This window comes from Adelges cooleyi, unplaced genomic scaffold (assembly GCF_023614345.1).
Source record: "Adelges cooleyi isolate 19-005CV unplaced genomic scaffold, UGA_ACOO_1.1 ACOO_flye_CR_arks_rails_tigmint_CR_PRNA_2, whole genome shotgun sequence".
Classification (NCBI taxonomy): domain Eukaryota; kingdom Metazoa; phylum Arthropoda; class Insecta; order Hemiptera; family Adelgidae; genus Adelges; species Adelges cooleyi.
In genome coordinates this window covers 13,255,771-13,282,666 of record NW_026095860.1, presented here as the reverse complement: position 1 = coordinate 13,282,666, position 26,896 = coordinate 13,255,771, and the positions used below count along the sequence as shown (strand labels likewise).

Below are 26,896 nucleotides of genomic sequence, written 5' to 3'. Positions count from 1 at the left end.
GGTTGCAGTATATACGAGTACCCCATATTACAAATTTACACGTTTAATCGCCATCAATGCGTTTGTTACAATAGTAGTGTGCAGTGCAACGTTGGGTTCGGTGGTGTAGTGACACACAAGCCTCGCGCGCTCATCGCCAATATTATACTGTTACAAGTTGTCGTTGAGCTTATCCGTCGCTACAACGTAAGTATTCTCCTAGTACAATAACAAAACAAATATACATATTAATAATTATCAACAGTCTTATATTTCTATTTGCTGTTATTAAATATACGATAACGATGCGACACGGCGCACACAGGACGTGTATGGCTTTTTAGTTTTTATACAACTATACCGGGAGAAAATTTCAAAATTCATCATTATCATAATGTAAAATTTGAAATCCGACTTCAGCATACAGTTTGTAGACGAGCTATTAGGCGTAGAAGTGTCACTATCTTACGCGATATTAATTTTTATAGGCATTTGAAATTCAAAAGTATTATACAATAAACTTATTAAATCAAGACCAACCTATTTATATTTTTTTTCAGTATTTACTGATTGATAGTATGGTTGCAAGTAAAATATATTTTTGGAAATATCAACGTTTAAAAAGTTGAATGAAATATTAGTAATTAACTTAGTCTACTCTACTGTATTTCCCCTTCTTCTTAAAATTTAAAACGTTAATAAATCAAAAAGTCTTCATTCATGACAGCTTATCGAACAGTCAAGGTTTCGGGTACATATTTTTGATTTAAAAAGTTTAAAAAAATATGTTTTTTTCAATAGTCGAAAAAGGTTTAAAAAGTAATTCCAAGTAATATAATCTAAAATACTTATTAAAAAATAAGTGGCTTTCTTCAAAGGGATTTTTGTAGGGTTTTAAACAGCAGTAATTCAAACGACCCAATACACATTTGGCATTTATAAGTGATTAAGTTCAAATTTGGCTATATCTCTTTTAGTGAAAACAAGTGCGCGCAAGTTTATCGCTAATTTATGGCATTAATAATGTGATAATCGTGCTCAAGTTTTACTTTGGGCTTCTAAACTAATAAAACCGTCACGTCGAAAAAATATAGGTTTTAATCTGAAATAATTAATACCTGTATTAATAAATATCGGCATTGACGCCATCTATATTATACTTTTTATCCTCGGCGGAACAGAACCTTGTATAATATTATGTTTTTATTTTTCATAAGACAATACGCCATAATTATGTATGTTTATAATATAATACATAATACAAGCCACTGTCGAGTAAATATTTATGGTGTACTAGTTGTTTTTTTCACCAACACATTGACTGCGGTGAAATTAACATGAAGTAATGGAGAGGTTATTAATCAATCGCCAAGTATTTACTTGGTTAGATAGGTCAAGTAAACGTTCTAATAAATTCATGATAATTAGAGTTAGATAGATTTGGCAAATAAAATAATAAAAATAAAAATAATAAGGTTAGGTTAGGTAAGTTATGTTGGGTTAGGTTAATTGGGTTCCGTTGGTTGCTGTTTTGTTTTTGATCATCGATCCTACATAAGTTATTATTTGTAACGGTGCAAGTAAATATTGTAAATAGTATACATTAATAACTCATGAGAGCCTACCATATCGACCTACGGGTTAGTGAGTGGTGACAATGACTGTTTATTGTGGTCTTGAGCGGTAGAACGCAGGTGGTAAAATATTACCATGAGATCAAATTCGATTAAAAGCATTTTATGCGAAATACCTTTAGAGCGATAGGTAGGTTGTGTACAATTTTATTACCGAACCGTCTTGGTTGTCGTCAGCAATACAATTGTTTTTTTTTTTAAACAGTAAAACCATTACAATTTGTTTTTGCGTTTCTGTATATTTATATAATAACAACTATAGGTACGGAGTCAGCGCAATAGCACTCATTGATTGTCTTGGTAGTTTCATTTATATAATATTAGAACAATTATTTATCTTGTGTCGAGATTGTACCGTTCGCTGTCGATTAAATAAAATTGATCGACAATATATTTTTAACATCAAATAATAATAATTATCAATAGAGATACAAGAACGCTATTGAATACCATCGTCAATGGATTATACTCACACTGAATGAAGATATACAAGGTGTCTTACGAACACACATTTATACGCAAAAACTGGGTATTAAAACAAGAAACGGTACAACAACGAAAAAATTTAAAAATTAAATTTTATTACAAAAACGATTTAATTATTATTTTAAATACTTGTTAAAAATTACATTCTAAATGAGAAAAAAAAATGTATACAGTTTTTTCATATAAACTGAAAATATTGTTGAACTTATTGTTTATATATGTCAATTTAATTAAAAATTGCCCCTTTTTCAAACTTTATGGACCAGAACAAATTTGTCACATTCTTGAAATCTTTTGACCATTGAACCGTATTAATGATACGTGCCAATGGTGATTTTCCAAGACGTTGAAAAAACTTGATTTATAAAGCATAAATTGCTATTAGTTTTGTGGATTGTGTTTTAAAGTAAGTCTGGTATTGAGGAAATATTTTTGAAATTTTAGAACGAGTTTGAAAATGTGCTCACGGGTCTTAAAGACATTTGTTTTATAGTACTATGAGGGCAATCCAGACTGGCGATTTAATTCGGAAGGTAATGAACATTTGAAAATTAAATAAATAATATAAAATATAAATTTTATTTAACTAAGAATACAAATTTAGACTCGTCGATAGCCAGTTTACAATTACTTTCTGTGATATTAACGTTTAGGAGTTAATCGGGAAACCCTTCTTACAGTCTATACTCTAAAAGTAATTATTCCAGCAAATAATACTTAATTAAAAAAGTTAATCCCTTCTGGAATGACGTAAACACGTTACCATATAATTTTTAAAAGTTAATGTCGGTCTGGAAAAACCACAAAAGATAAATTATTTGAATTTTATAATACTGCAAAATAACAAAAACAAAAATATTTTCAAAATGAGATACCACGTATTAATTATTTACTGATATTTCGATAAAAAAAAAGCGGTCAAAATTTTTCAAACCTACAACTTAACCATTTTTAGCTTTACACACCAGACTTCCCCTTAAATAATTATGTAATGTTTCTCGTCAGTCGTCTGCACCCCGTGAGCCACCCTGTATACCCTGTATTTAACGTTATTGTATAATGCGGGTAATACTTATAAGAGAGTCTCTATTGATATTATTCGACTGGTGGTTTTCGCACTCGTTTAATTGCCCGCATGCATGCGTGTAAATATAGTTAATTTTTAAAAACATTTTAATTGTACACACATGGATATAGTTTTAGGCATCATCTATTGGCGTATCGACGGTAATGTAAACAAAGTAGCGCAGGCCAAGTGACGATTTCATCTTAAGACAAATAATAATAATAATAGTTCACTAATTTGAAACCAGAGTGTAAAATAACAAAAAAAAAACCCCCATTCATCAAGTGCATAATGTTATCATCACTATGTCGCAACGCCGTTTATAATATTTTGTGCAATCCGACGCGAACCTTGAAACAAAACTGTGGTTGTGTGTAGGTTAAACGCATTATTTGTGCTGATATTAATGGTACTCGTCCGATGACATAGACGAGCCATGAGAAAAAAAAGATATATAATATATTTACGATTACGCCCGAGCACGTGACCGAGTAAACCACCTACGTTTGGGCGTTTGTCCAAATTAAACTGTTTTATATTGGTCGGTAGGTAGTATAAAATGCAGTCAAACAAACCATTATAAATATTATAATAGTCGAGTAGCAATATCTAAAAATGTTCAGAAATTACTTTGAAGCTCTTTAAAATAAAATGTTTTTTCCATGAAAACATACAACCTAAGATACTAAATTTAATTTTAAAAAGATGATTTATATTTTTAAAATATATGAATAAATAAGTATGAATAAAAACACAATTTTAATTCGCATGGATAATTCACTTGGATGTTTTCTAAATGATTTTATTAGGATTATGGTGGAAATGTTATGAGGACTATAATTGTTTGAGGTTTTCAAAACAATAAACTTAGAATGAAATAGCATTTATTCTGAGACTAGTTCAGAGTTCGTGGACATTTCTTTTTAAAAATTCTGATTTCCAATAAAATGTATCGATTATTATTAAAGACTAAATGCAACATAGAATAATTTTAAATAGCACAAAACTGTGTATTCACAACTTTAAAAATGATCTATAAAATATTCTAGACGAGTTACATAAAAATCTAAGTTGAAATTTTAATTTAACTTGAAAAATTCCATACAGTCAATGTGTTTTCCGATTATAAACAATTAAGCACATATTTATTGTATAATTAAACAGTTATTCTAATAAAATTGGCTATGAATGAACCTATTAAAAAGTAGGTTAAGCAGACAATATAAGGTAAGGATAGTAAAAAGAAAATACATAACATACTACTTTGAGTGTTAATGTCATAATACCATTATTATATAACATACATAATGATTTGCAAGTATTTGCTAGTTTACTGTTATAACTAATAGTATTTGTTTTTATAATTTTACAATTTTTTGAGCACACTTAAAATTTGTTTACTTAAAGCATGGTTATTTTATGTTGGCGAGGAATTTTGTTTAATATATAGATTTAGATAGTATTTAATATCTAAATAGAGAGCAGAGTACTAATCATTGAACTAAAATTAGTAAAAACTGATTTCTTGTAGATACTTCTGAATGGGAAAAATCCCGCTTTCAAATTAAGATTTTTGGATTTAAATTATTCTTTGTTTAAAAAAATTTTGAAATTTTAATATTAAATATAAAAATATAATTATGAAAAATTGTTAAGAAAATTTTATAGTTTTACGGTTTTCCCAACCAGGGCGCAAACAACATTATTTTGTAAAATTAAAAAAAAAACCAGTTTGCCGTCATAATTAAGTTTACAGTTTATTCACATTATAACAACAATGGCCAATGTTGTTTGAAATTTAAATATTAATATCTAATAATATATATATTTTTTAAATATTTAATGTAAAATACACATACGACGCAATGTGCTTGTTTTGATAAGACAACCGCGAGTGTACCTATATATACAAGCCAGATAATATTAGATATGCGCGACCGTATAAAGACATGCGCTTTACGGTTAAGCCGTATCGTGACTAAACTTGACATTAATAACCCGTTTTGCGTTGGATGATTATAATCGTTTTAAATAATATCACTAATGACATAAAAAAAAAAATAGTAAACATGCAAAACGACAACGTTTACCTGAATGCTTTTGAATAAGACATTGTGACGAGTTAAACGCTACCAGCTGACGTTTACATAAATTATTTAATTACACCTTTATGTTGTATCCAGTATCTATATTGTAAAATGACATTATTATTATTAAATAGCACTACATCGTGTTATAGGTACTTAAGTACTAGATTTATTACAATAATTGAAAAAACTTACAAAAATTGCAATATTTAAACACAGAACATACGATTTTTTTACGTGTAAAATGAAACATTTATCATCACCATGTAGCATCATTTTGAATACATTGACATTATTTTTAGAGGACTACAATATAAATACTAATCAAATGAGGTGGAATCTATTTTTTTAAATCACTTGAAACGTTACAAAAAAATAGAAGAAGATTTGTATTTTTGTTGAAAATTCGAATTTTTTTAAACCATTCTACCTTAATTATATAGAGTCATTAAAAATTGTATGTTTTACTTAGAGCGGCCAATCACTGGTTAAAGCCACTGTCGGTGGAAAAATAATCATGATTAACCGACGATCTAACTTTTTCCATCATTCTATCCATAATTTAAAGTTGATTCAATTAGATGTATGTACTTATTGAGTACCTTAAGAATGAAGTTGTCGCATTTGTTTTGATAAAGATTAAAATATTGAGTTGTCCAGTTGCAAAACGCTCTTATATATACGTTTAGCCAAAATCTATATTTTGCAGTTTTGTTATTGTTAAGTGGTCCTCGTATATAAATCTCAAGTTTCAAAACTTATAATATTCTATTTAATTTCTTATTCGAAAATTAAAAGTAACTGCAAAACAAATTAAAGAAAATATCAGTTTTTAACTATTACAGAAAACTTAGTTAACATAAACGGCTTTTTGCAATGGTCGACTCAATTTGACTAAAACTTTTTTTTTTTTTGAAATTATTTATGCTCATGATTAATTTATTTTATAGTCATAGTTGATTAATAAATATAAAAATTAAACAACCCAAGTGCTTGAATAGGAGTCATACGTCTTTCATTTAGTTAAAGCATTGAGTATATATCTGATCTCCTCAATGGTTATGGACCTCATTATTACAAGAAATCATTGTTATTTAAGACACAATATTGTCCATGGATTTTATGTACGATTAAATGTGAAATCCATTATTATTTTTACACGAATTGTAGCATTATTTATAAAATATAAATTAAACGCTGTAAAATATTTAAAGGCGAAAGTTTATAGGATTTCGCTGTCATGAGAGCAAGCTGTTGACACTGCACAGTACGAGTATAAGGACACCACTAAAATACAAATTATCTCAGTAGAACAATCTTGAACCTGTGTCCGGGTTACACACGATTAACGATACTATTATAATAATGATACATACTTTATTTTATAGTTCTATATATCTATAGTTATTTCAAATAACCGGGTCAATTTATACAGACCGGTAACAGGGGTTTAAAAATAATCCATAGTATGGACTTTCGCTAAAACATATTAGATACGATCGAGTTGTGTTCGGACTAAACAATGGCGATTTATTAAAATTTTCTGGCTAGAAAGAACAATAACGGTGGTCACTATGGTCACGTCGCTTGGGATCTTTTGTACTGTAGACTCGCAAGTTAAACCCTAGGACGACTGGGTTATTCATAAAATGTTGTGCCTTATTTTCCATCGAGTTTCAACTAAAATTATTGATGAAGAAACTATAACCAAATGTAAAATTGTCCACTGAGATAACCGCATTTTGTTTTAAGTAACACTATTATCTTTGTTTATAACATTCACCGGGAACTGTAGTGAGACGAGCAATGATGTGCCTACACATGCCGTTTCAATCTAACATGGTCGGTAAGTTAGAGTTAGAAATGAGAAATCAGAGAAAATGATAAAGAAATTAGATTGTAATTGTTTGGGAATAGTGGAACATTTTTAATTCGACGTGGTTGATTATATTTGTCGACGATTTTGGAATTTGCACTTGCTCGGTGCTCCAATTTGTTTCAGTTACCTAGCTTCGCCATTTTGCTACAATTTAATAATTGGATAATTATAAAAACAAGTAACTACTAACACGAAGTTATGAAGTAAGTACTAACTAGCCAGCTTTGACTGAGACCTAATTGAGGCGTTTGCCAAACAAAACGGTCGATAGGTCAAGTAGTCGCTTTCGCCTTCGCGTTAACAGATCCGTAAGATTCCGTTTGGTCATTGGCCAAGTGGACCAAACTTCAGTTCGATATAATTATATTCCACATCATCTATAAATATAATAATGCATTATTCGGTTTGATAACTATGCTACCGTTTTATCGCTAATGCGCATTTTCAATTCACACACGAAAAGGCCAGTAAAAAATATATTGAAATAGACCAACTTTGTTAACTGATTACTAGTCAGCGAAGTTATATTGTTATTCTATGGCAATCTTAAAACAAATATTAATTGCATAATAATTAAAATATTACCTTGCGGAAAAAACTAATTATGATCAACTTAATAGCTGTTAATACTATCCTATTTTTATACATATTTTTTTTCAATAAAATGTTATTATTATTGAATCTATCAAAACGTACAGTTAGAACAATTTTTAAAAAATAAATTGTATGATATCCCATAACACTTATATTTGTATGTACATTGTACATATTACAATTTTTATATTCATTTTGCACACATTATTTGTAAAATTAGTATACTATTAATATCAGTGTGACAATATTAACGTTGGCAGGATGAGGAAGGATGGCTATCATATTGTAAATACTGCTTGATAAGCAAATGAGTGACAAAACTAGTTATTAATTTTCATTAATGAATGACAAGACAACAATAAAAATATACAGTATGAGCAATATGTACCTTTCAATAATATTACCTATTTTATTACTTAAAATTTAAGCTTTTTTTATAAAATATTTTGTTTTTTTTAATCATAAAATACAATCATTTTTTATTAGGTGAGCGAAGCGTCTATATACTATTATAGGTACTTATTGTTACTATCATAAAAGGAATTTAAATTAACACCTTCCTTTGTATTTTAAAATTATATGATTTATGATTATCAAATATCGAATTTCCTTGGATCCTGAAACCTTTTCTTATTCCATGCATGTCGTACATCTGCTTACAGTAATAATATTAATAAAACTAAATCAATTTCAATATTTACAATTTACATTTATTTACTTCAGTATTTCAGAACACAAACTATTATACTATTCGGTGCCTGCAAGTAATAAACAATGAAAACATTATACTCGATACGTTTTAGTTGGATAAATTACACATTTTTTATTTGTCTATACTATTTTCAGATTATTTGATGTAAACATATTATGTGTTGGCACTTGGCACAATATTGTTAAACTTTCGGCTGTAAACTATTGTTTGTATACAAAGTCCCGAAGCATTTTACACTGTTTATAATAATTGTAATTATCATCGTTATTAGTTTTACTAATAAAAACCGTACGCGTTCTTAACCATAAGTATTTCAAATGTGTTTGAATATTTTATGCTCTGAAAATAGATTAAGGTATTAAATTTTTATTTCATGAATGTAAGCTTTTAAAAATTTCAAATGTCTACATTATGTATAATGTATATATTATAACATTATAATATTTATTTTTATGCGTTTAAACACTCAACACTCGTATTTTAATAGTATGTTAAAGTTAATTGCATGTTATTTTTTATTTTGCTTAATTAAATAGCATGTTTTTGAGAAGTAATAACAATAATAATACGGCATGCATATATTTTTGTTATAATCGTTTCTATTGAAACGAACGTAGTACTTCAAAACAATAATATCTCGGTTTACCAAGTTGTATGTCTTAAGACTTGGGTGATAGCTATACATTGAAAAGTTATCCACTTTAATTTTGAACCGTATGATATGTGTGGCTGGTAGGTATTTAAGTATGAAATATTTAATGTAAAATTTACTTTAAAATAATTAACTTAAGACAATTTTTCAAGCTGTGAATAATTTAAATGAAATTTTGAAAGTTTTTAATGGACAATTATAGTTATAATTGGAAACTAAACTGAACCGCGTATAATATCAGTTGTCATTTTAAGGATTTATAATTACACAAAATAGTTTAATTAATAAACAAAAAAAATACTCAAATACTCTTATAAATAAGAGTAAATATTTGTATATATTAATTTAATTAATTATGAACAATCCTATTTAATTACATTTTTATATTTACATGCAAATCAGCAATTTTATTCATGCGACTTAGTTTTGTTATACAAATGGTACTTAATGATAAAGATAGAGATCAGTTTTGAATGAACACACTAATACGAATTTGCCGTACATGGTAATTAATAATTTTGGATAATTAAAAGCGACTAGACTCTTGTGTCTAGAGGACATAGTACATAAAGCGTCTATAGTGAGCGGCGCGAGGTACCCCTTCGGGGAAAAAAATAAAGCAAACAATATGAAATTATTATTGGATGTAATAACATATCCCCAGCCGATCCACAAAGAAAACATGAGTATATGGTTTGCTTATACATAGTAGCTCTCTCTCTCTCTCTCTCTCCTTGTTTCTCTGTGCCAGGCGGGGCGATCCATCGTCCCCAACGTAAGCCTCATTAATGTCGATATTATGTGATATTTTTTATAATATCATTAAAATTAGTTTTGTTAATTATACATCGCGCTGTGTCCGTATTTAGGACCACCCGCGTTTACGTTCTGGATAATATACATAGGGCGAGACTCGAGAATACTATTTTAATCGGCGGCACACGGCCAACAATTGGGAAAACAATTCATCAAATTCTAAACAAATCGTACAGCACTAAAACTTTGTACACAATAGACATAAGTTATTATCAATAAAAACCGTCTGCGGAATTTCTTTCTCACATTCCAGCAATGACACTGTGATTCTACACCATTTTCAATGAATAGACGTTTATATTCAAAACCGCGGTTATAGTCATTATTCAAACACCTAACGAGAATGAGCGAAATTGCAATATTTCATGAGTAGACACGACATTAGTAATTCAAATTACAAGTAAGCGGTACACGCGATAACAAGCGGTTTTTATTTTATAATATAATATTATAAATTTAAGTAGGTATTACACAACATCGTTAATACAGTTTTCAGCTCTTATTAAAAAACAAAAAACTCTTATAAGCCACGAAATTGCACCTAAAAAATAAAATAATGCAAACCATGTGTTTGCTCTCCAGAAAACCATGAAAAAATATTACATGATTATTTGCACCATCTGTGCTAAAATTTTAACGGTACTTATTACTTAAACATTTTAAAACACCAAAATTATAGGTTAAAATATATGTATATTTAAAATGTGCAAACCTAGCAACATAATATATTTTTTAGTAAAGTCTCTGTCTGTTTTTGTTTATAGATATTTCTTTGTTGAATAAGTTATTCTTTATAATAATTATACATTATTAAAATATGAATGCACCTGTTATTAGTATTGTTATTGATTTTATAATATTCTAAGAGCTGAAAACACTAGAACATAGTGTAATTCGTTAAAATAGTGTAATTTTTATTTTTCGACTGTGTAACACAAATTTAAAAATCACCAAAAAAAAAAAAAATTCAACTTAGCTGTTATTCTCATACTTGATATGTTTTTAAAAAAAATCTTTCACCACCTAGATCTTCATTTTTTTGGTCGTTTGTCCCTGAAAACTTTACCTAAAGGTACATATGTTATAAATAGTTATTTAATTTCGATACGAGGACACAAACGTTTATACTCGTTCGGCCTTCGGCGATGGCAATAAAAAGTAATTGGAAATTTAACTTACGAAAAACTGTCGTTAAACTTTAATTGTCTGTTACATGAACATCAATAATTACCCATGTATATTGGTTTGAAATCAAATAAACACAATCGTCAAATAATCATTATTTTTGTATAAATACCTAGTAACAAAAACAAATGATTTCATTTTCTACCAACTATTCTACAATCATGAACAACAAGCTGTATGTGTATGCCAATTAAACTTCATAGTTTTCTTAACTAGAGTATATGTATAGAATATACATTATTTTTATGGTATTGTCTAAAATATATTGAACTGTGTGTATTCGTTTGTTTCGGTAACATCACACCCACCGCAAAACCGATCTCCTCGTTTGATAATTATTATTAAACACGATACACAAGCAGAGCGAAGACGATGACAATCGTTAATAAGTTCAAGGACGGGTCATATATCGTTCCGTTGACACCAATAATATTATTGTAGTTACACCAGTTATTTGGTTATTTACATGTATAAATTACACACATGATATATTATGTGTTTAGTATAATATATACACTGGTGCACACGTCATTGTGTTATGTATGGACCATATGCATGAGCTGGTGACGTACAGTCATAAAAAAATATACAAACGAGCCGCTTTCATATATAATGGGTTCGTCCGTCGTCGTTAAACATGTTGTATTATTTTAAAGAGTGCGGTCTCAATGTTTTCTTCGTTAGGCGCCATGCAAATTGTTACAATTTATTATTATTGTTACCGTGACACGAATATACTTTTTTTTTTAAATAGTACGTAATTTATCATATTTTATTCGTGTTCTGGCATTTCCCGCACAAGTTTAACTATGTGTTATAATTTTGAAAAGTGCCAAGTACAAAAAGGTCAAACTTTTGGAATACGAAAAAAAAACATATTTTTTTTTTGCTCATAAATTACACTTTAAAAGTATGAAAATAAAATCGTAGTATTTTTAGACGTGCAAACTGAAGTTTAAGAAAAAAATGTACATTACAAACTGTGGCGATTTGAGGTGTGTTTTGTTTTATAAATGTCAAAAAAAAAAATGTAAAATCATCTGATTTACTTGTAAAACGCAAAGTAATATATAAATAACATTCTAATAAAAAAAAAAGTTTTTAATATTTCTATAAAGTTGGTGTACACAAAATTCAAGATTAATAACTATAGCTGTTTGAAAATATCACATAAGTCCAAAGCTGTTCCACCTATGTCTTATAAACTATATACCTATATGTAATTCAGGAAGTTCAAATTCTATGATTATACAAGCTGTACTATATTGTATACGCCTTGAGAAATAATACAAATTTGCTTTTTCCTACCAAAGATGGGAAATCTCCAAATAAAAAAATGTATTTATTTTTAAATTTTGACATGCGTTTGACTTTGCAAACAATATGGTTAATCCCCGTCTAAATGTGTACAGGAAATTGATTAGGAATGCTTTTATTAAAGAATAACGTTGAAACAAAATTAACTGCTAACTTCTCTTCTCTACACCTTAAAAGAATTTTTTTTGTTAAAAAAAAAAAGAATGTGGTAAAAAGTTGTACAGGACCTGTAAAACAGAACAGGTTAATTTGTTATTGAAACAAACAAATCTATAGTAAATTAATTTTTGTCCATCTGAAAAAAAACATTGATCAAATTTCATCAAAACTATTGTAAGCCTTTATCATTCTGATTTTGTAAAACAAACTTGAGGTTCAAGTAAGTACGACTATATACTTGGACCTCAAGTTAAATAAGTAATATTGGGCGTCCTAAAAGGATTTATTGACTCTATTGTTTTTTGCTATTTTCTAAAAATATTATGTTCTGAGAACTTGGTGTGTTAAAGTTCTGATTTTTTCTAAATAGTTCCATTCGATTTTACACTACAACTATTTAAATTTTTTTTCGAAATGAATAAAAAGATATGTATATTTTTAAGTCAAAATATATACCGATGTAGTAAACAAAATTTAATATTTTAAATATGTAAGTATGTTTTGGCACGAAATGTAATGTTTTTAAAATGTTGTTTACAAAATGGTAAGTAAATATGATGTAAGTGTTGGAAATATTTTCAATACTTTTATACAAATTTGTGTAATTAACATTTTTTAAGGACTAAAATATGTTTACAACATATTAAAACATTTTGAAAGTATTTAAATGTTTTGCTCTGTTCGAAATCTATTTTATTGAAGTTGTTATAGTATACCGTTATGGTGTACTAGCATTTAACTAAGATCTAGAATTCCCCTTCCTCTTCGACTCTGGAGAGAAAATAAACAAATTTATTTTCGAACAGCGATGTTTAATTAAAGTTTAATGTAATTTAGAAAAACAAGAGAAACTTTTCTGTTAATAGTAAATTTACTTTGACGTTTGGTACACGTTTTACATTTTATGCTAATTCTCATTATACTTATTTTACGTTGAGCAAAGACACAGTTTGACATTAGTCCGTGGACATGGCCAACATAATTATTGTCAAGAAGAGCTGACAACCTATAACATATGTATAAGTATTTTATACACGTAACCGTTTCGCCGAGAAAGTAGATTTTCAATACGGCTTCGAGTTGTACTTGTTCAATATAGTAGTACATCGAGATAACCGTGTATTTTGTTTTTGTCTAGCCGCCATTCGAACGAATGTGTGCCGTTTTTCTATACATATAATATAGAATTATATTATATATTATAAATAATGTAAAGAGATTACTTTAATAGTAATAATAATAACGTATGGAAGGGACTGCTGACGACAGGCGCAATCGATCATTATCTTTATACACAATATATAATATAATACTATGAGAATGCCCACGTTGCCTATTAGACGTAGTGCGCCTTATAAACGTTTTTTTTAACGTGGGAAAGTGCGAGTAAATATCAAAAGGCAGGACACCGTTGGTTGGCAAAAATTATTGTACCCTATCTTGATGAGTCTTAAAAATCGCCTTTTAGTTACTTTTGGCCAATCGGCATATTGTCGAACATCTCTTTATTTAATTACTTGATACACACTTTTCGGGATTGGTATGAAAAAAGCTGTTTTTAGTTGTTCTAGATAAGTATGATGCTGTTATTTTGGAAGCGAAAGCCAAAATACAAACTACTTTTTATGGATTCAAATGCATCTAGAAACATTTCCAATGAAATATTATTAAAATAATATATTATCGAGCCATTTTACCAATATTTTATTTGCTTTTACAAACATAATATTTAGTGGTTCCTTATAAGAATATTAGAGAATTTGGCCCTTCTAAATCCAAAATACAATAATAATTTACAATGTATTTAAACCAAAGCTACTTTTCAAGTTTCAACGTTACTAACGCTTCACAATAATCACGTTTAAACTCAATGGAATAAACTTGAAGAAAAAAAAATTGTTTTCTAACACTTTACAGATAACACAGCCATGTCTATAGCGAAACACTTAAAATTGGAGTCTTACACGATAAAATATTTTAGTATTACTGCGTTCGCAAATATTGTAGAAAGATTAAAATACCTTTGATGTCAAGAAACTCTTGGCATCAACACTACTGTCTTGTTGAATACCGACTGATAGACGCCAACAAGTCTTTTGAGTATGATTTTTATTTTCACTCTTAAAATGTCCACATATATTCGTATAAAAAACACATGTTATGTAAAGAAATACATTTTGGTACTTACTTAATGTATTATGATATACCAGCCTAGTTTGAAGTCTTGATCAGCTTGTATAGTTTGACCTTGGAATCTTTGTGTAAACTATACGTCTATTTAGTACATAATATGTTTTATAATATTAGAAATGTGATATTATAGGTATTACATTTCTAATTGTACTGTCAAAAAGGGAGAAAATAAGTTCTACTTGCGCGTGGCCTGTTTTTATGTGTTAAACAGGTTCTTTGCTTGGAAAGAGGAAGATTTTCTTCAAAGAGCATTGGCTCAAATTTAAAAAATTATATTTTCAAACGCTTTAGTAAAAGTTAAAATATGACAATTTTTTTTTAGCTTCTTTTTTTGTCTATGCAAATATTTACAAGATTTAATTTATCAATGCGTCAAGGTCAGGTAAATGTGAAATAAAGCATATAAAAAAAAATCACTAAAAAATGTACAAGTATAAAACCGCATGGCTCTGTCAACATAAAGTTTTATATTGCACTTAAAATAGACGATGTCCGATAAGAAAAATAATAAAACCGTAAATTCCTATGCAAAAAGTCAAAGCTTTTTATATACAAGATGATAAATTTAACGCAAGACATAGCAATCTTACAGCATTGAAAATTTCTTATGGATTATGAGTGTCTGTGTGATAATGTTTAGAAGCGTTCTCATTGCTTGAATTTCTGAAGAGAAAAACAAATTTATTGGCCAGATATCAATTATTATTATAGACCATCGAACTCGTTCACAATCGTTGTAACAGTTGTTGAAAATTATTATTATTGTTATTAAATGTTAATTGGAGTGCATTTCTCTGTTAATGGACCTTCGGCGCCATTCTGCATTCATCGCAGTCTACTGTACTTATTTATTTATTGTATGTTGTTTTTTTTTTCGACAATGCATTTTTCTTGTCTTATTATTAATATTTGTATTGCTCGGCCGCTTTGAAACGATGAACAATTAACACAATGAAACAAATGAGAGACACATCACATTAAATATTCCAATTTATTATTTTCTTCGTTAAGAAACCAATATACGAGGGTCTTGCGTGGGTTTGATAAACGTTACAGCGTAAATCGTTTTCGGTGTTTAATAAAAAAAAATATTTAGTACCAAAGATAAGAATTCGGAAAATACTAATGTAGATAAGATAATACTATTGTTTAGCTTAAGATCGGATTAAATGCATTTTAGTAGGATTAAACTGCAAGCGTCACACTGCAACCTTTTGAGAAGACCTTGAAATTTGATAATGATTATTGTACCTATATACTTCTAAGTTCTATATTATAAACCAGTATCTATACGTTGATGAAATAACATTATTAATATTATTATATCAGTGGCTTCGGTTTAAAAATAGTGCAATGTAAATGTAGTGTAAATTATACTTGTAAATTAAACTAAAAAAAAAGCACTACCAACTTTTTTATTAATAATTAGATTAGATTAGATTTATAAATACTTATAATTTCTAATAAGGCGTAAATTAATGACAATTTTAATTATCATACAATTTTAATTAAGCTAAACATTTAATATCGGTTTTCTAATATACTTGATTTTCCAACAATATTGTATAAAAAAAATTTCTTTTAAGTTTATACAATTTGTGAAATATATTGATTAAAGTGTTTTATAGGCCAAACACTAATTTCTTGTTAGCTCTAATAATACATTTTACCACAAAAACGATAGACTTTTTTTATACTAAATAGTAACCTTAAATTGTTCAATCTCTTAGTTACACCTATGCTCGACGGGCTATCTGAGTTATGTTGATTAGTCGTTACGATATCACAAAGATCTCTGTAAACGTCTAAACAGTCAGTGAGCATTTCAGATAAAATGGGTATCTAAAACTTTTGTTTTTAAATAACTGAGACGCTTTTTTAAAATCATATAAACAATATTCCAGCAAATCTTATTACTCTCTATTATTTTTCTTTTGTGTCGGCTAACAATGTTAATTCCTTGCTATTCTCAGTTGTCTCCCAAATATTTTTATTATAATTACAATAATATCCATGTATAGTTTTTCTTCACGTCCGCATGTTATAACAGCGGCAAAGAATACTGAGAATGACTTATTTCATGACACACAATTTACCAGTCTATTCTCAGTTTTCCGTTATCACTTCAACATACGTTTGTTAGTCATTAATATGATTGTTTTAAATAACAATACTCCGCGGTTGTTGGACTTTTACTTGGCCGTCCCGGACAACCTCTAGAGTCTTCGGGTCAAAAACATCAAATTATGCGTATGCAATGTCTAAATTATCACTTAGAAGCCGGCATTTCGCGGGCGGTTTAAAAGGACATAAAGTACCTCGTTAACGTCGAAATGTGTTTTTCGCCATCACAATAATGATGATAACAACAACAGTACATTATATCAATTGTTTAAATAGCATGTCTGCAAAACGCATATTAGACGTAGTGCCGCGTTCTGAGCTTGCCCACGCCAAACCCTGTTTTACGACCGTTTTTAATAATTGTCCATTTGAAAATTACCTTCGATTAAACGTTACATTAATAATTATAACTGCGCATAAAACTGTTATGCTATTAATTACAGTCATCAAAATCCGAATTTTTAGCAACTGAATTATACGCTAAAACTGTATAACTGGCAGGCAATTGAAAATAATTTTCTATATTCGAATAAACGCGGCAAGTTAAGGTAACTTTAATCGGCAAAAAAAAAAGATGTATTTATTTAACTTATGACAATTTTACAAGAAGAATTTTACAAATTATCATAATATTTAGGTTAACTATTAATTGATTGATTATGGGTAGTTAGGTCACCATTAACATGAACATTCGCAGCCACATGTCTTTCCCGTTTGAATGCCTTTTGCCGATCCGTACTGTGTGGATTCAGAATATTGCTAAAAAAATACACCTTTTATTAGTATGATTCAAAAATGTTTATAAGTTTTGAAACTGTACATACCCCAGATTTCTTTACTTGTGTAATTCCTGATCCCGATCCGCATCCTCGTGCTGAAGACAATGAAGACGACGATAAACTGCCGCTTTTATAGCTACCCAAGCTTCCGCTGCGTTGACCGCTCTGAACGAATAAAAAATGTTATTATTAATATTTATAACAAAAACTATTCACACTATTCCAATAATAATAATAAATTGTTTTTTACTGATGAGGTATCGATTTCGGAATCGCTTTCGTATGTCACACCAGAACCACCCTATTAAAAATATAAATATCGGTAATTATTTGATTGCTATTTAATAGTCCAACTTAATGTATAAAGTAGTATAAATATTAAAAATAAAAACAGAATGATAATTAAAAAAAAAAAATAATCATTAAATATTGTATACTTACGGATTGACCATAATTTCCTGAACTACCTAATCCAGAACCGTAAGAAGACGTACCACTTTCATACTGACCGCCCTAACCAAACAAATTTTTAAATATAACAAATTATTTTAATAAATAATAAAATTAATAAAACATAACCTTCAAATTGTTTTCATAAAAAAAAAAATCATTATATTGTTACCTACCGAAGACTGACTGGACTTCATGCCGGTCACTACACCACCGCTCTAAACCATTATAAAAAAAATAGATTAGGTAAAGGTAAGGTTAAGTTTTATTATTTGATGAAAATGAAAACATTAAAAACTATAGATTTAAAAATATTATCGTACAATGTTACTTACCGAACCCTCACCGACATAACCGGATCCACAACCACGGGAAGAAGCTGAACCAATCTAAGCCAAAGATATTTTAAAATATAGATAAGTGATATTACTTGCAAGGAATAATTAAATACTAAAATATAACGCCTAAATTGTTTTAATAAAAAAAAAATCATTATATTGTTACCTACCGAAGACTGACTGGACTTCATGCCGGTCACTACACCACCGCTCTAAACCATATTAAAAAAAATAGATTAGGTAAAGGTTAGGTTAAGTTTTATTATTTGATGAAAATGAAAACATTAAGAACTATAAATTAAAAAATATTATCGTATAATGTTACTTACCGAACCCTTACCGATAAGACTGGATCCACAACCGCGGGAAGACGATGAACCAATCTAAGCCAAATATATTTTGAAATATAGATAAGTGTTATTACTTAAAAGGAATAATTAAATACTAAAATATAACGCCTAAATTGTTGTTACCGAACTACCACCTTAAACCAAACATATTTAAAAAAATATATTAGGTTAGATTAGGTAAAGGTAAGGTTAAGTGTTATTATTTCATACTTGATGACTAATAAAATTAAAATACAAAAAACTTTTAACTATAAAAATTAAAAAATACGATTGTACGATATTATTTACCGCAGAGCTTCCAGATCCATAAGACGATGAACTGCCACAACCACATTCGCCGCCCTAAAGTAATTATTACAATAATAATTATATTATCGGATCATGCATCATAATAAATCTCGAAAAAAGTTGCCTTTACCTTTAGGGATTTTCCAATCGTTTTCATCTAAAATTATAATTTGATCAGTTATACATTACGTGTATAATAAAAAAAATAAATTATAATTATGAATAACGTGTATAATATATCTTTTATATAATAAAATAATTGAGTCTATTATAATGTTATAGCTTAAAATGTACTCGTAAATGTATATTGAAGTATAGTTTATGTACATAAAAAGTACAGAAAATTAAAAAAGTACTACAAATAGATTTTAATTAACTTATAATAAAAATTGTTACATTTAAATTGTTGTAGGTTTGCAGATATTTTATTGAGATTGAGCTCAATGACAATTTGGAAAATATAGTAATTTATAAAGAGACTTATAATAAAAAAGATAAAAAAAATGTCAAAAATAGTACTTGGAATCGTTTATGTTTGTTTGTTTATAATTTATTTTTCATACCAAGTATAAAAAGTTGTTTTAAATCAAACTTCTAATAGCTCTTAGTATTAATACTCACACATCTTTTGAATAATCCACCGGAAGCATCACTAGCGGTTACTATTTCATCTCGTTTGGATAAGTGCAAGTCTCTTGCAGCAACAGTCTAAAATTTATAAAAGTATTGATAGTTTTTTAATGATACTCTTAAACTACAACAAGGTGGCGTTACTCGTATATCTTTTGTTTTTATATTACTAAAATAATAATGTGGTGAAAATCTTATTTTAGTAATGGTTCGATGGTTAGTGTTAATTTAACTATTAGCGAAATCTAGCTTAACCGAACTGTACTCATACAATACATATGAATTATTTTAAATCTTTGAAAATTGACAGTTGCAAATCTATATATTGTACTTACGCAGATGGTGACAGCTAGAACGAGGAATATTTTACTCAAAGTCATGTTCAAATGTCTATTATATGTATTACTGTAATACTGTATTATATACCATTACCATAGACAATACTAGAGCTGTATTGATTAAAACATGTATACCTTTGCTTTTTATACAATATTTTAACAGGAAAAAGTTAGGCGCACTATTTGTTTTGCTTGATTGTTATTGACTATTCGGGTTACAATATTTGCCAAATGCAAAGATTGCGGGTAAACATTCTAAATTTTGAAAACAACTAAATTACCTAGTAAACTAGTTTTTTAAACAACACATTTTTTGTGCAAACAATACTTAATTAAGAATTACAAATATAAGTTTTGTTTATGGTGTAGTATTATGTCATTCACTAGACATGACTAATTTTTGTAAAAACATTACATCATATTATTTAACTGTAGTTGTGAGCATTAAATGAATTTGATGAAAGAAAAAAATAGGAATAGCTGAAAGGCAATATTTAATACTTAAATTAAACGAAAATACTTAACCCATGCAGCAAATGTCAAAATGTTTTTAAAACATTTTTTCTGATATATTTAAAAGCTGTACAAGATATTCTATAATAGTTAAAAAATATAAAAATATTTTTAAAAAATGGTCAAAAATAAAATTTTAAAACTTAAAGACAATATTTTGACAACGTTTGACTGTATTGTAGAACATTTTTTAAACCTGCAATTTCTACAATTTCCAAATAACCTGAACATTTACTCTTGTGAGAATCATAATTTCAGTTAAATTTGCGTTATTAATTATTATGTGCTTAATTTTATATTTAAACTTGTGCATTAAAATTATTATGATGACTTCGGCTTTGTCATAATATAACTATCATTTTGTAGTTTTTTAACTAAAATACAAATAAAATGCGAAATTCCCAAATAAAATTCAATTTTTTTTATAACTATTTTCTATTTGCAAATAATATTAAAAATTAATTTTACCTTTCATTCAAAATTAATTTATAAAGCTATCCAAATTATTAATCAGGGTAAAAATTCAAATAATGGTCTTGAAATATTTATATTTATGTGTGAAAAAAAATGTAACTAACAAAATATATTTTTTATTTAAATTATTTAAATAATTAATAACTAAAAATATTGTTTGCAAAATTATTCGATTATAGTTTCATTTAAAAATAATTATTATTTCAACAATGCCCATGACGTGTCTAACGCACTAAATGATTCAACTTTCCATATAATCTCGTATTTTCTATTATTATTGCCAAGACTATGTATGAGTTATGTTTTAAACTACTCCTTAGGTGTTATACTTACTGTACCTTAGAGCCAAGCTTTTGATATACTTTCTGCAGAGTAGCCACTCCTTTTAGTAAGGGATTGCATACAGGCAACTTGCACAGAATTAAAATGTTTAATACCTATATGTAGGCTATATATTTTACAATATTATTATTATACAGCAAAACATATTGTTATGCAGATGGAAAAGTGTTGGAGGCAGTATTGCGACCAGACGGCATTACTTGCAATGGTCGTTTTAACGTTGTATATCAATTCAGCCATTGGTCAAAGTGATTTGGCCGGTTCTTATTGTGCTTCCAGACCTCGAGGATGTTGTCCTGGCCGACAAGACGAGTGTTCTGCCCCGATCATGGGTACGACCTGCTATTGTGATGACTTTTGCAACCGCACCCGGTCAGAGGACTGTTGTCCAGACTTTTGGTCGTTTTGCAAAGGCATCGTTCCTCCCGAACCACCGTTAGAGACCAAGCGTAAGTATATAACGTTAGGTATAAATTATAACTAGAAGTTTTATTGCAAATTTGTTGATTCTCACACTCTGTAGGTTTTAACATTCGAGTATTAATTTTCGTCTTTTCCCCCTTTAGAACTGGTAATAATAGTCATAAAACAAAATTTAGTCTACCATTAGAATAAAAATGTACAAATTAATAGAAATCTCAAGTTAATTACTTACTACTTATAAATAAAATATTATTAGTATTTTTTCCCTAGCATATGTCAAAGCTAATTATGTAACATGTTTAGAGTTTACCTTTGTACGTTTATCCGTTTATTATCTCTTGAAAATCCGGCAACAATTGAGAACTACTACGCTTAGTATCCAATTAGCATACGGCCTAGAAGCGATTGTGTTATTCTTTCAATAGACCAAAAACCCGAAACTATGTCGATCTCTCTTGATGATCGATATTTAACACAATATATTGTTATTTGGCATTCAAATTAATTTCTGATTAATCCATAAATCCTTTCTATTGTTTGCACTTATCGAATCCTAAGAACGATAAGAACGATGAGTAATTGTCAGGCACAACGCGTTAATTACGATCACAATAAAACACAATATTCCATTAAAAATAACGTTCTAAAGATTTTAGATAATATTTTATTTTTTAATGAGAAGTTATGATTTTATGCTTACTAGTGCGTTTAAATCAGAGAAGACAAGCTATGAAATGAGTAATATAATTAGGCAACATCGAATTAAACTCACAATATTTAAAATATTTGTCCTGTTTAGAAACCCAAAACCAGCTTTATACTTCGTTTTGTAATCTACAACTAAGTCATAAAATTATAATTGATATTGTAGTGAAATATTTTTTTTAAAAATTCTTTCTAGAATGTTACGCGAACGGACAGTACTATAAATATGGTGAGGCGGCCGCCATCAACTGTAACGAATGGTAAGTGACACTTTGGCCAGATGTAAATAACGTCCGAGAAAACAAAATGGGGTTTGTAATACTTACATATAGGACATACCACACGATGACGCGGAAACACATTTAGCCATTTAATCAAAGGCGGTGTGCAAAAAAAAAAATATTATAGTTTTAAAATGATTAACGCAGTCGGTGTCAAGAAGTGCAAGGCGAACTGCAACTGCTGTGCAGCCGGAACGAGTGCCTTGTCGAACCGGACCTGTTGGGAACGATCCGAGCACAGGCGAATCGGTTCGGATGGGCAGCTGGCAATTACACCGAGTTCTGGGGTCGAAAGTACGAGGACGGTCTGAACTTGCGACTGGGAATTTTGCATTCCAAGAAAAAGGTTCGTATCCAAGTTAACAAAACGCATTCGCGGTCATGGCGTCGGCCAGTGGATAAAATCAAGTTTACATCAGTTTAAGGTGTTCTGATTACTGTTTGTACCCGTTTGTGTGATCTATCGACTAATAATTAAATATAATAACTAATCGCGAAGATATTATTACAGTTAAGTATTAGTATAAAAATGAATTACATATTTTCCTCCACATTGTCTTTAAAAAAACAGCGGAAGCATTTCATTCCGGTACATATAATATGTAACTAACCCGAACGAAAAAACCTGTTTAATTTTTCTTTATTTCATGTACAGTAAAGCATTAAAGTACTAAGAGCAAAGTTCAGTTGGAATGTGTTTACCAGTTAGGTTAGGTCTACTCACAGCTCTATTTAGATCTACTAACAACAATTTATTGTTTAACTTTCGTTGTATTCCGCGTTCAGATATTGCAAATGAGACCGCTCAAAGCGGCTTTCCGGCGAGAATCGTTGCCTCGAGCGTTCGACGTCCGTTCCAAGTGGCCAAACTTAATTGCCCGGCCTTTGGACCAAGGGTGGTGTGCGGCGTCTTGGGTGATAAGCACGGTTCAAGTAAGCACAGACCGGTTCGGCATCATGACCAAAGGCGCGATCAACGATGTCTTGTCCACGCAACATCTGCTGTCGTGCAACAACCGCAATCAGCGAGGATGCCAAGGAGGACACCTGACCAGGGCTTGGAACTGGATACGCAAATTCGGGTAAGTGACAGGGTATTGGAGAGCTTAAGAAGGCAAAAAAGCTGTACTAATATTATATTATTGCACGGCAACACGTTTGTTGGGTGTGTGTGTGCAGTCTGGTCACGGAAGCGTGTTACCCGTGGGAAGCCCGAATGACCGAATGCGCCGTGCCGAAGAAGAAGAAGGAGTTCACAGCACCGTGTCCGCGTTCGCAGAGGTTCAACCCGGCGGCTAAAACTCAGTTACACCGAATGGGGCCAGTATACAGGGTGTCCACGGAAGAAGGCATCATGAACGAAATCATGACGTCGGGACCCGTACAAGGTTAGTATAAATATTATGGATCTAGCATTTGGCGGAGCTCTTAAGCGGCATCTTCTTAGACGGGGGCTCCTAGCTACTATCAGCTATACGTTAGTGACACTCTGAAAGCTCACATGGATTTCCTTTGTAGCATGTGATGTAAATGCCACGAGGTCGCGAACCCCATTTTAGTTAAGTTTACACAATAGTATAACACGTCAATATTGTACATCTTATGGCGCTAGAGTTTCGGCTTTCGTCACCGCTGATCAAGACAACCGACTACTTAAGTATTTTGTACCCTACCGCCACGCCGTGGCGTAACAACACAGTAAATCATGACAATGGCTATTTTGTACAAACGTTATTGACTCGATTGTTATATTTCAACGGTTACCAGTAACAAATGAACTAAGAATACGTTACAGACTGTATAGTGAATGATAGAAGCGTGTTGAGCATAATGGTTTTTCATATATACCGGCTGTGTGTTGTAATGTAAATGGGTAATTCAATGAAAAACATTAGCCTTATACTAGGTTTAGTAAAGGATTCGTTTTCTATCATAAACGTGACTTGTACATTATACTATTGTAGATATTTGCATTCAAATACTGTTACATGATCAAATATTCCAATCATAAAAACAATGTTATAAAGTTTTGAATTGCTCAATTGCGATAAATTGTATTTACCGGACACAAAATTGATATTAAAGGGTACAATAGAAAACATGGCATTTCCAAAATTCCTAACTCTAGCAAAATCAAAGAAATGTTCATGAAATAGTTCTCTACTTAGAGTTTTAAACTAGTTATGTTTAACAGGAAAACACTTAATTGAACTTGTTTTTTAACGTTATTACTTATTCTTATTTTATCTGAGTTAACTCAAATTCTGGCAATACCTCGTTTTGGAACGTCGCCCTTCTTAAATTATACTGAAATTCATTTTTGTCTTCTTAATCTAATGCATATTTATTTAACGTACCTACATAGGTGCTATAAAAATTATTTTTATTAATATTTTGGTCAGAAAACTAAAAACCGAAAAATACCGATTGATCAACCCAAATTATAAATCGACTAAGCACAAACTAATTTTTCATGTATTTAAACGTTGTTTTGCAGCTGTTATGAAAGTGTCCAGAGATTTCTTTATATACAAAACTGGCGTGTACAAGTGCTCGTCACTAGCTTCGGGCTCCAGGACAGGTTACCACGCGGTTCGGATCGTCGGATGGGGCGAAGAGTATCAAGGTGGCAAGCTGGTCAAATATTGGGTAACTTGTCTAATATCTATTTTTGCTTTACAGTTATACCTATTAAAATAATAAAGCAACTGCCCTAATATAGCCAATAATAGGAACGTTGATATTTAGATTTATTAACTTTCAATTGTATTTTATCTTGTACCTACTTAATCGAAAGGCCGAAATCAATATTTCTCAACCAAACGATAGTAAATAAATGTTTTTTTTTTTGCCAGATCGTTTCAAATTCGTGGGGTCAGTGGTGGGGTGAAGAAGGATACTTCCGTATACTCAAGGGAACCAACGAGTGTCAGATAGAAGACTTTGTGATCGCCGCTTGGGCAGACATTAACGACTTCAACATCACGATCCCTCCACAGGGATATGACATATTCCTGTTAAACGGAGCCAAAGCCAACAGCATCTGACCGCAACGCGTTGATTATACATTACAGTTCTAGTGCATAAGGCAAACCTTTGTCGTCGCAACAAAGCAATTAGCAAAATAAAGCTTTTGTTATTATTATTATTTTTTAATTTCTAAGTTTTTATTTACCGCCTATAGAGAGTATGTAATAAGTACTCTGAAAGCTAAATTAATGTTTTTTAAATAGGCGTGTATGAGTGGCGTAGTATATTTGTTTTTTCATATAGTATTTACACGGCCATAACTATAAATTTAGTACAACAACCTAACGTACCTAACGTCAAATACTGTCCATCACAATGAGCTGTCCAGTCAGCTTAAAAATCGCACTCTTTTTTCACACTTATTTGTTTTAACATCTTCGAATAACTAAAAACATTCTTAATAGCGTTGACCAAGTTTATTTAATTTCTATATACATATATGTTGTTATAATCATATTATTTTATATTAGATCAACCATATTTTATAGTGTACACAATGTATAATAAATTATACTACGTTATAGAGAATAATAATGTTATAGAATATTTTAAGTGTATAACCTAAGCTTAGGGAAAAATTGTGATTATTTCATGTCAAGAGTTTTAACATTCTTTAACTAGGTAATACGTTTTTGTGTTCATTTTTTAAAAAATTATTTGTCTTTATATAGTTTAAATATATAGTATTATTACTGTGTATAAGTTCTACTAGCTTTATCCGATATCTTTTAATATACATAAGTTTTGATTATTTGTATTATTAGTATTATTACTATATATTTACCTATCCATAGTTATATGCACGTGCTTGTCGACCGTGTTATTCACGTAATCGTCCTGTTAATCGTATTAACTGTACAATAACTTGGCTAACAACATTAAGTACTAATACATTATTATTTATTATTTATCTTACCGATTTATTGGAACGCCTATATTACAATATATGATCAAATATAAAAATTAATATGAAAAATCTTAACTATAAATTGGTTTTGGTTTTATATTTATACCTACTTAAATATTATAATAAATAGGGTATTGCACAACAATTCGTACCTACATTATTTAA

General features: G+C 29.7%; 2 protein-coding genes across 5 annotated transcripts; one reads left to right on the top strand and one right to left on the bottom strand.

Annotated features, from left to right (window-relative positions):
* On the top strand, positions 1 to 26,794 carry LOC126833579 (tubulointerstitial nephritis antigen-like). Its single transcript, XM_050565000.1, has 8 exons — positions 1 to 186; positions 21,543 to 21,834; positions 22,710 to 22,773; positions 22,942 to 23,140; positions 23,581 to 23,876; positions 23,974 to 24,182; positions 25,292 to 25,443; positions 25,650 to 26,794. Exons 2-8 carry the CDS (start codon positions 21,543 to 21,545, stop codon positions 25,839 to 25,841), a joined length of 1,404 nt encoding a protein of 467 aa, XP_050420957.1. The 5' UTR covers positions 1 to 186; the 3' UTR covers positions 25,842 to 26,794.
* Positions 17,427 to 20,172, bottom strand: LOC126833580 (keratin, type I cytoskeletal 9-like). Of its 4 annotated transcripts, XM_050565001.1 has the most exons (12): positions 20,054 to 20,172; positions 19,710 to 19,796; positions 19,219 to 19,245; positions 19,089 to 19,142; positions 18,780 to 18,833; positions 18,621 to 18,662; positions 18,448 to 18,501; positions 18,289 to 18,330; positions 18,104 to 18,175; positions 17,913 to 17,963; positions 17,708 to 17,827; positions 17,427 to 17,642 (listed from the first exon to the last, which is right to left on the bottom strand). In XM_050565001.1, the coding sequence occupies exons 1-12, from the start codon at positions 20,096 to 20,098 to the stop codon at positions 17,562 to 17,564; spliced, it is 729 nt and encodes a 242-aa protein (XP_050420958.1). In that variant the 5' UTR covers positions 20,099 to 20,172; the 3' UTR covers positions 17,427 to 17,561. The 4 variants fall into 4 exon arrangements, with proteins under 4 accessions (XP_050420958.1, XP_050420960.1, XP_050420962.1 ...); XM_050565003.1 differs by lacking the exons at positions 18,289 to 18,330; positions 18,448 to 18,501; XM_050565005.1 differs by lacking the exons at positions 18,448 to 18,501; positions 18,621 to 18,662.
* Positions 26,795 to 26,896: the final 102 nt, after the last annotated feature.

What these genes read in the sequence shown, in the direction of transcription:
- LOC126833580 (XM_050565001.1), bottom strand. Translation starts at nt 20,098, where the DNA reads ATGACTTTGAGTAAAATATTCCTCGTTCTAGCTGTCACCATCTGC. An exon ending in CAGGAAATTATGGTCAATCC is followed by an intron (nt 17,964 to 18,103) that starts GTAAGTATACAA and finishes TATTTTTAATAG; the next exon opens with GGTGGTTCTGGTGTGACATA. An exon ending in CACAAGTAAAGAAATCTGGG is followed by an intron (nt 17,643 to 17,707) that starts GTATGTACAGTT and finishes GTATTTTTTTAG; the next exon opens with CAATATTCTGAATCCACACA.
- LOC126833579 (XM_050565000.1), top strand. Translation starts at nt 21,543, where the DNA reads ATGGAAAAGTGTTGGAGGCAGTATTGCGACCAGACGGCATTACTTGCA. An exon ending in GACGTCGGGACCCGTACAAG is followed by an intron (nt 24,183 to 25,291) that starts GTTAGTATAAAT and finishes GTTGTTTTGCAG; the next exon opens with CTGTTATGAAAGTGTCCAGA. An exon ending in GCAAGCTGGTCAAATATTGG is followed by an intron (nt 25,444 to 25,649) that starts GTAACTTGTCTA and finishes TTTTTTTGCCAG; the next exon opens with ATCGTTTCAAATTCGTGGGG.